The sequence below is a fragment of the Dendrobium catenatum genome, unplaced genomic scaffold (assembly GCF_001605985.2).
Source record: "Dendrobium catenatum unplaced genomic scaffold, ASM160598v2 fragScaff_scaffold_1189, whole genome shotgun sequence".
Lineage (NCBI taxonomy): Eukaryota > Viridiplantae > Streptophyta > Magnoliopsida > Asparagales > Orchidaceae > Dendrobium > Dendrobium catenatum.
The window spans coordinates 428995-439861 of NW_021319651.1; the positions used below are offsets into that span (position 1 = coordinate 428995).

General features: G+C 38.2%; 1 protein-coding gene across 4 annotated transcripts in view; it reads left to right on the plus strand.

Annotated features, from left to right (window-relative positions):
* LOC110107175 (60S ribosomal protein L30-like) overlaps positions 1–9097 on the plus strand; it is a 28366-nt gene extending 19269 nt beyond the window's left edge. Inside the window, exon 3 of one of the 4 annotated variants that reach the window (XM_028698963.1) lies at positions 8774–9097. In XM_028698963.1, the coding sequence (XP_028554796.1) occupies positions 8774–8946 (173 nt within the window). In that variant the 3' untranslated portion in view covers positions 8947–9097. Of the gene's footprint in view, positions 1–6350; positions 6833–8722 lie in introns of those variants that run through there. The other 3 variants (XM_020837359.2, XM_028698961.1, XM_028698962.1) reach the window with 3 other exon arrangements.
* Positions 9098–10867: the final 1770 nt, after the last annotated feature.

Below are 10867 nucleotides of genomic sequence, written 5' to 3' on the forward strand. Positions count from 1 at the left end.
TTCTATAGAAACCAAATCAAATCACGTCCTGGTATTTTTCTATTCGATTAAAATTGCGTAGAATCAATTCCGACCGGTAAAATCGTCGTAGAAAATACTCAAATCGTGTACAATAGTCATATCTATAACATACTAAAAGTTGTGCGGTGAAAGTTGTGCCAAATCAAAATCGTGTCCAAAATTCGACTACGAAAACACAAAACAGATCACAACTCGGTCAAAACTCAATATCTTTGAAAACAGAAATAGGATTCGGAGTCCTTAACACGAGATCTACACTTTTCCCAGCAGCAGCGTCGGACGAAAAGCGCTCCGCGGCCTCCAAAATCCAGCTTTTCTCTTTTTCCCTTTCTCTTTCTCTCTCTAAAATCAGATATTTTGATTTAAAAATGATTTTCTCTCTCATCAAAACGAGCTGATTTTCTTATATCCTTAAGCTGATCGGCCCGGCCGATCGCCAAATCGTCCCGGGACGATCAGACCAAAATTGATCGTCCTGGACGGTTTCCCAGAACTTATCTCAGGACGATATTTTGAACAGTGCAGATCGGCCTGGCCGATCTCACTATCGTCCCGGACGATTCTGGGAGGAAAATCCAAGCCATAGAGGAACAGTAAGGGAACGAGGTCTCACAGTCATCTCATTGGAACCACTGCCTCTCATACCGACACCACTAGCTCCGATTATCATCTTTGGCAACTAGTTGATTGCAATTTGATTTTTGCCTTGTTCGGCACGATTTCACCATCTGTACTTCCTTACGTCCTATTCTCCTCCACGGCCCATGAACTTTTGACCATTCTTGAACGACGTCTACAACCAACAAATCATTCTCGAGTAATACAACTCAAGAACAAACTTAATCATGTCCAAAAGCGGGATAGATCTATGCAGCAATATCTTGCCTCTATCAAAACGCTCGTAGATAGTATTACTGCCGGCAGATCCAAACTAGACACTGAAGACATCGTTTTATATATCTTGAATGGCCTACCTTCCACTTACAAGTCTTTTAAAACCTCCATTCGTACATCTCTAAATCCCATCGATCTCGACACCCTCTATTCTTTACTTTGTAGCGAAGAAATCAATGTGAACCACGAACAATCTCAAGAAACTAATTCTTCGACGGCGGCAACAGTTCTTTATTCAAATAAACCCACTGCAGTTTGCGAATGGAGCTCAACTCGATCATCTAGAGGCAGATCTTCATTCTCTCGCACTCAACAAACCAACAACCAATTAGATAAGGCTTCTTCGGCTCAACCAAATTCCAACTGTCCACTGTGCCAGATATGTGGAAAACTTAGACATATCCCACTCAACTGCTGGCATCGATGCAACCTAAAATATGCCCCATCAACCTCCACACCACGAGCTCTTTTAACCCATCAACAGCCGACCCAATACAATGACTGGGTTCTCGACTCGGGGGCCTCTGCTCATCTCACACCAGACCTCTCAAGAATTCAGTAACCCGTTCCTTATTAAGGAAACGACTCGGTTTCTATTGCAAATGGAAGCTCCTTGTCAATCCAAAACTCTGGACAAGGTCTTCTTCCTCTTCCGGAATCGACTTGTAAGCTATACCTTAACAAACTTCTGCATGTTACTGTGGACCTTTAAAAGGACACCGCCGGCTATAGAGTGCAGAGAGGATACGACCGCTCCACCCCAAGGGATAGAGACGATCGCTGGCCTCTGCGCTCCTCGCAAACAATGGAAGGGCAGATTTGATGATATATACGATTAACCATTGAGGATAATGACTCTCGCTAGCGCACCTTGATGGGTAGTAATATATACGACCTGATCGTAATAACGGGTTTCCACCACCCAATACATCGGCTCGAGTGGGGTTTATTTGATGGTGAAGTTCCGTTTCCCACGGGCGCAATCCCCGTGGTTAATTACATCTTGAGCCTAGGGCCTGAGAAAACTCTCGTTCAAGGATCCAATTTTATTCTTCCTGGAAAGGGGGTTGAGCCTAGGAGCCATGAAAGTAAATTGGGTCAATGGGTTGACCCAAGACATGGGCATGAGCTCAATGAACTTAGTCTGACCCATGGAACCCAAGGGAGGTGAGAGATTGAGCCTAGAAGCTCTGAAATTAATTTAAGATCAAATGGAAGTAGTTTGGGTCAATTTGGTTTAATTTGGGTCAACCCAGGTTGACTTGGTCAACCAGGTTGACCCAGGGCATGAGTCTAAGCTCAAGAGACTTGGGTTGACCCATGGATCCCAAAGCAGGTGGTCTTGGGATATGGCTTGGTCAATTTGACCGGTCAATCCTTTAACCCAAGGTTCTAACAAATTCGAGGTCAACAAACGGACCCCCAACAGGGGCAGCGAACCAACTAGTGAACCGCGTGTGTTGGCGTTGACCGAATGTGACAAATAAAGTAGAGTAAAGAACACAAGTGAAAGATCCCCATAAGGTGTGAAAATTAGGGGGATCCTCTCCTGGCCTTACCCTATAGCAAGGGCAGAGCCGAGGAAAGCATCGAGGTAAAGCAGTAAAGTAATTCTCCCCTAGCCTTACCCTATAACAAGGGTGTAGAGCCGAGGGAAAGCAAAAGAGTAACAGTAAAGAATAAAGGATCGCCGAGTGGCGAATAAGTAGTTGTATCCTCTCATAGCCTTACCCTATAGAAAGGGCATAGCCAAGGAAAGAGCTAAAGCACAATAGTAAAGTAAACCGACTATCTGCATGATCATATCGAAATAGTAGAATAGAAGGTGATGGGGTCCCGTCTCCTCCTGATCTTTTTAGAACAGTGGATTGGGGTGAATCAGTATTTGTCTGATCATATCAAAACAACAAATAAATGAGTCACGAAATCTGATGCCTGCATGATCATAATATAACACTCAGGGTAAAAGGTGGTGAGGAATGCCTTCTAGGTGCTATGTCAGGCTTTCTGAACCAGGTTAGTAAAATCAACTATCTGCCTGACGATATTGAAATAGCAGGATAGAAGGTGAAAAGGTCCCGTCTCCTCCTGATACTTTCAGAATAGTGGATTGGGGTGGCTCAATACTTATGCCTGACCTCAACAAAAGTAAATAAGCACGGGAATTGGAAGCTTGTCTAATCTTTAACCAGACATCCAGAGTAAAGGGGTGGTGAGGAATGCCTTCTAGGGACTCTGTCAGGCTCTCTCAACCGGGTAAGTAAAACCAACTATCTGTCTGTTCATTTCAAATAACAGTATAGAAGGTGAAAAGGATTCGGTTTCCTGCTGATCCTTTCAGAACAGTGGATTGGGGTTACTCAATACTTTTGCCTAACCTCTGCAAAAAGTAAATAAGCCACGAAATTGAAAGCCTGCCTAGTCTTTAATTATGACATCCAAGGTAAAAAGGGGTGGTGAGGAATGCCTCATAGGGATTCTGTCAGGCTCTCTAAATTGGGAAAGTAAAACCACTACCAGACTGAACGTATCGAATAGCGAGTAAAAGGTGAAAGGGTCCCGTCTCCTCCTTAGTCTTTCAGAACACTGGATTGGGGTGACTCAATACTTTTGCCTGACCTCAGCAAAAAGTAAATAAGCTACGAAATTGGAAGTCTGTCTAGTCTTTAACAGGACATCCAAAGTAAAGGGGTAGTGAGGAATGCATCTCAGGGACTCTGTCGGGCTCTCTCAACCGGGTAAGATCTCAGGGACTCTGTCGGGCTCTTTCAACCGGGTAAGTAAAACCAACTACCAATCTGACCGTATCGGGACAACGGGGCACAAGGTGAAAGGGTCCCGTCTCCTACTGATCTTTTCGGAACAATTGATTGGGGTGACTCAATAATTCTGCATGACCTCAACAGAAGTAAATAAGACACGAAATTGGAAGCCTGCCTAATCTTTAACTAGACATCCAGAGTAAAGGGGTGGTGAGGAATGCCTCCCAGGAACTCTGTCGGGCTCTCCCAATCGGGTAAATAAAATAACTACCAGTCTGACCATATTGGGACAGCGGGGTAGAAGGTGAAAGGGTCTTGTCTACTCTTGATCCTTTTGGAACAGTGGATTGGGGTGACTCAATACTTATGTCTGACCTCAGCTAAAGTAAATAAGCCACAAAATTAGAAGTCTGCCTAGTCTTTAACATGACATCCAGAGTAAAGGGGTTATGAGGCATGCCTCACAATGACTCTGTCGGTCTCTCTTAACCAAGGAAGCTTCAACACCTACCTAACCAATTCGGTGCAGCAGATGAGGAAGGGCTCAATACCCACTTGATCCTTTCGAACCAGTGAGTAAACAGTCAGGGTCTGACATCTGCACGATCACAACAGGACATAAAAAAAGTGTGGTGAGGAATGCCTCCCAGTGACTCTGTCGGGCTCTCTCAATCAAAGAAGCTTCAATACCTGCTTAACCAGTTCGGCGTAGCAGATGAGGAAGGGCTCAATACCCATTTGATCCTTTCGAACCAGTGAATAAAGAGTCATGATGGTAGGGTATGTCTCCTAGGGACTCTATCGGGCACCCCACCAAGTAAGTAAGTAACCAATCTACATGTTTGGCCAGTTCAATGCATCATGATAGAAGGTGAAAGTCACCTCGGCATCAGCCTGACAAAGATTTGTGTATGGATGTGAGGGAGAAAAGTAAAGGATAATTTAGGTGGGGGGTATGCCTCCCAGGTGCCCTGTGGGGCACCCCACCAGGTAAGTAAGTGGCCAACTACCTGCTTGACCCTATCGAGGTAGCAGGATAGAAGGCAAAAGTCATCTCAACACTAACTTGACACAGATCCATGTAGGGATGTGAGGAAAAAAAAAGTAAGGGTAATTGGAAAATTTCCAAAGAAAATGTTGTTTCAGAATTCACAAACCCACTTTTAGTTACCACATGGTAGATGACAAATCGTCGTATTCACGAGTATCCAACTGCCGGTGGAATTCTTTAAGGAACTTTATCAAAAGATTTAAAGTAACATAGAGAATAGGGAATATAGTTGGCTTTGACAACCCAGGCCACACTTGTGGATGCCAAGTGAAACTGGGGAACACACTCTTAGTGAAATTGATGTAAGAATAAAATTTGTATGTAGATAGTGGATCAACACTACCACTCCCAACTAACGTGGGTTGGTATGGACCCAATATCTCATCTCAAAAGAGGTTTGAATGAATGGTTTTGATATCTCAGACCCCATTCAACTTGAGTGAACGAATTGGGGAGAGAGAAGTTAGATAGAATTTGTAAAGAATTGAAATATTGGCTTTGATAAGCCAGGCCACACTTATAGATGCCAAGTGAAACTGGAGAGCACAATCATAGTGAAATTTATGTAAGGATAGAATTGATATGTTAAATAATGGATCAATATTATCACTCCCAACTGATGTGGGTTGGTATGGACCCAGTATCTCGTTTCAAAAGAAGTTTGAATTGTTGGTTTTGGTATCTCCAACCACACTTGGGGGTGACAAGTGAAACTGGGTAAGATCAATTATCGTATCATAATTGATAGATGGAAGAAATTCATATAGAGACATTGGATAAACATTACCACACTTGACTAAAGTAGGTGGGTATGGACCCAGTATTACCTCTAGAAAAATAAATTTGAGTTATTGATTTTGATATCCCAGACCACGCTTGGGGTGACAAGCCAAACTAGGGTAATACCAAATATCATATCATGATCGATAGAAGAAAAAAATTCAAATAAGGATATTGAATCAACATCGCTATACCTGATTAATGCAGGTGGGTATGGACCCAGTATCACCTATAGAGAATGGATTTGAATTATTAGTTTTGGTATCCGAAACCATACTTGGGGTGACAAGCAAAATTGGGATAAAAAGAAAATAAATCCTCGCAGGGAAGGATGAATTAAACGTTTATGAGCTAGCGCCAATGTGATTGGTGTGCAAAAACATAAACACAAATACTCCTATAAAGTATCAGCATATCCCCTTTGAGGATAGCCTTACACTCTTTATAGTGAACATCATGTGGTAGAGGACAAATCGTTGTGGCCACACAGACTGTCGAAAAGTAACAAGGCTCCTTTAAAGGGGGTACAAACACATTGGGATATTTATAGAAGGCAGGGAAGTTTGCTAGTTTGTAACGAATAACCGGCACTAGTGGAAAGAGTGTTAGAAAATTTTTGATCACCAAGATCTTAAAAGACTCCTCTGGTGCATCAAAGGCACCTCTCACTATGGTCTTCCGCTCACCATAGGTGACCTTCAACTCAAGACATATGTAGATGTAGACTGGGCCGCAGATTCCAATGACAGAAAATCAATAACAGGATTCTGTTCCTTTCTCTGACCAAATATTATTTCATGGTCCGTCAAAAGCAGACTAAAGTGGCAAAATCTTTCACCCAGGCTGAATATCGTGCTCTCTCAACAGCAACTTCTGACGTACTTTGGCTTTGCCATCTAGTCACTGAACTTCAACTACCACAAAAAGCTCCTACCATAATACATTGTGATTATACATCCGCTATCTCCTTGGAGAACAATCCAGTCTTCCATGCACGAACAAAACACAGAGAAATTGACTATCACTTCATTAGCGAGCACGTCAAGTATGGAGCTCTAACCATCTCACACATCAACTCACTGGATCAAATAGCGGACACCCTTACAAAGCCTCTCTCCATTACAAGGTTCAACAATCTACGTCACAAATTAACCAACTAACCAACGGATGCTTAACTTGAGGGAGCATGTTAGAGCACCTACACGTCATCCGCTGACGTGTCCTTTCTATTATATATTTCTTGTCTTCTTTACCTCATAGCTATCTTTAAATAGCCATTGTGTATTACATTTTGATATATGAAATATACTTTTCCATTTCTTCTTCCCTCTGTCCTCTGCTCTCTCTCTCTTATGTTTCTTGCTAGCCAAGGATCTTTCAAAATCATCACATTATTTATTACTATTGGTTTATCCATTATGATTTGTCAAGACATTTCAATCTAATAATTACAAATAAATTTTTTTAAAATTCTTCTATCTTCTATATATTATAAAATTCATTAAATACCACAAATTTTATTATTATCCTACTTTATCTCGTTAATTTAGCTGTCTTATTGTAGTAAAAAAATTCTGATTTTTTTTTCTGAATGTAAAGATCGTTAGGTACACCTAATATATATATATATATATATATATGAAGGATTTTAAAGAAGCCAAAAATTATTTTTCAAAATTAACTACACTATCTAGCTACCTGTCTAATTGAATAAAAGAAGAAGAAGAAGAAAGAATCATAATGTTTGAACAAGCCTGCTTTGTTTTAGCATTCGTTTCAATTGAATTTTCATTAATTTAATCGACTTGCATTTGCATTATTGTAAACATCATATTTGTGTTTAATTATCATAATTGACTTGAGTGGAAGCGTTTTTTCCATCAGAATGTCTAATAAATTTGAAATACTTTACTGAGTCAAATATAATCCTTTGAACTAAGAGAAAAATATTATCCATCATAATATCTAAATTTAGAAATGCTTTACTAAGTCAATATATATAATCCTTTAAAACTAAAAGACAATAGAGTGATGGGTTTGTTTAAGTTTTATTAAAGCACTGAAAGAGGCTATAAAAGTTGAAGAATGGAAGATGGTTGTGAGCAAACCTTCTGCTTCTGTTTTCGAACACTCGTTCCTCATTGTAGCAATGAAGTTCTCCCCGAAAAGTGATTTCAACACTCTTCCTTCTATTGGTCCTTTGCCCAACCTTTGTAATTACCTCCTCTCTCTCTCTCATCTCTCTCTCTCTTTCTCACCCACTTTGTTTTCAGTCATATAATATATATATATATATAAACTCACGGAGGGGCCTACGCGTTAATAATAAAAACCGATTACAAAGTCCTTAAAGAAGACCATCAGCTTGCTACTGCTCAAAAGAGCTACAAAATAAATCAAAAGAAACCTAAGAGCCGATTTTCTCCACTAAGCCAGAGTACAAAAGGATCTAATAACATGCTAAAGATGCTAAAGCCAAGCAACAAAAAAAGAAAGATCAAGATATGAACTTTAGGCACAATCTTTTTGCAAAACCTTTTGAAGACAGCCATGAGCCAATCCACTTGAAAATAATAGAAGCTACAACACACAAAATTATAGCACAAAAGAGCATATATGTAATATAATTAATAGCCAAAATCTAAATCAAGAAAAAAGTAAATATAAAAAGTACTGTAAGTAAAAGGAAGCTGCCAGGAAATAGAACCACTAATAGGATAAAGACTCATAGAGCTCAGGTAAGAATTAAACCATGAAACATCACCCAAGTAATCCACACGCCACTCAATCCTACCAACAAGAGTAAGCATAAACACCAAATCATAACAGGACACAGCAGAACAACACAAAACCTCCAAGTTAACCCCAACCGTTAGGCCAAGAAATAAAGATAAAGGCAACCCAGCCAAAAAACCCAACACTAGAACAGAAACATGGAATCCCCAAAGCCCCAAATGCTCATATATATATATATATATATATATATATTGTTTTAGTATATTTTTCAATCATCGAGCCAAGGATTTTGAATAGAAATGCTCATTCTCTATTAGATTCATTCTTCCATTCTTATAAATATCATAAATTTAGTAATATTTCATGCTTTCGTTGTATTGGATAGATAGTCATTTTCACTGGGAAATAGATGTCTTCATATAAACTTTTTCTTCTATTTGGTCATGAAGAATTTTAATGTTAACTAGGATTTTTTTAGGCGTGCATATTTGTTTATGTTGATAACTTTTGCTTCTATTTGACGATGAAGAAATGACACGAAATTTGCTGGATTCGGGATGTGCGGATGTTCAAATTCCATTTATTGAATGCACCCAAGATCAATGTGAAGCCAAATGTAGAGCTTATTTTAATGATGGTTTTACTAGTTACTGTAATGAACAGCTAATAGATTGTTACTGTTCAAAGTGTTTTAATAACTAATTCTACAATGATTGTTATAAAGTTTGCTTGTGTGAAGTCCCCATGTGTTGTGTAATATACATTTCTATGTATGTGCAATGAAATGATTTCCTTCTTTGTATTCTTAATAATTTTCACAAAATATCATTTTATGATATGTGTTGTGTGATTATGTCATGTTGTTGTAAAAAAAAAAAATAAAGTGAGAGTAAGCAAAGATGCTCGTGTTGATCAAATGTTTCTAGTTGCTCCTCAACTTAGAAATTAAATTAAATGTTAATGATTAGCAACTATTGGCTTCTTGAGCTTGTGTATGATGGGTGCGTCACCATCTTTTTCCAAGCAAACAAAATTTGGCCTTTAACTTTATCTCGATATATTTATTATTGGTAGAATTTCTTATGGCTAAATCTTTATCAATAAAAATAGCATTGAAGCTAATTAATTAGCCAAACTATCCTGGGAATTTGTATGAAGGATCATTGTGTTGATGAAGCATCACCTCATGTATTTTATCCTAATTTGTCGCCGGTTTTAAGAATTTGTTTCTTTCGATCACATATCATCGTTTATCATGTTTGAAACATATGTGATCGGGTCGACGTCGATTTGATGGACATGTTACGTGCACTTGAGCCTTTATCGCACACATTTGTTTTTTGTGTAATATCTTTTGATCGGGACCTTATTTTAATATTATTAAAAGCAGAAGTAATCATCATAATATAGCATTACCCACCCCAATTATTTAGATTAGGCGATTTTTTATGCAAATTAATTATTATGTGTTGATCACATCAGAAAAACGTAAGGAAGAGTGTAGGTGCCGTTTAATTGACTTCATAAAGGGAGTATTTATTAATTCGTTAGGATGGTTTATCTTAACAATTTGGTCATTGTTGTTAAAAAAGGGTCAAATCTATTAGAGATTAACTCCTCTTATGATTTTTCAGATTTATAAATCAGTGAAAAAATTATATTAAAAATTATATCAAAATAGAGATAGTTATATGATAAAAATTGTGCTTTTATTTAAAATTTATATTTTGGTAACATTAGAATGTAGAGAATTGAAAATGTAACAAATCTTTATGAAATTGTCCTCCTTATTTTTGGGTTCTAAACGAATTCAATTAAATCAAATACATTGAGCTAAGTTTATTTAGTTCTTATTGGGCTCTAAGCTCGAGCACATAATATGGATTTCTGCTTTAAATATAATAATTTAGATTTAATATAAACTCCATAAATTCAAGGTGGTATAGAAAACATCAACTTGAGTTTAAACAAAATAGACCAAAAAAAATGAAGTAATTGAAATTTTTTATAATCCATAAATTATGAGAGTCTTAAGAGAGGTGCGACTGAAACTATAAAAACAGAATCGTGTTAATCAACCGAGAAATATTGTCAATTAGATCATATTAGAGAATGAGTGTATAAGATCCATAAGCAAAAATATTGCCACAATTTCTTCATCTATTTGGGAATTCCTATTTCCCCGAAAAGACTTAAAACTTCTCACTTTCAACCACTTTTGAGTAGAGTTTCTACTCTACTTGCTGGTTGGAAAAACAAATTTCTGTCTTTTGTAGGTAGGGTCTAATTTCTTAAATTTACCATTTCTAATACAATTGCTTATTGGATTAGGGGATCTATCATATCTAAAGCTTATTGTGCTTCCATTAGCAAACTCTGTTCGAGATTCTTATTTCATACTAACCTTACTGAGAAAAAGTTGCATCTTATTTCTTGGTCTAAGGTTACTCTTCCTAAATGTCTTGGTGGGCTTGGTATTTCGTCAGTGGATGCTCTTTATCATGAAGTTTTTTGCTCTAGTATTGGAAGGTTTTTCAATTCCAATAATCTGTTAAGTGACTGGTATAAAGCTAAATTTATTTCACCGTGGAAATCCACTCCCCCCAATGCATCCAAATTCTAG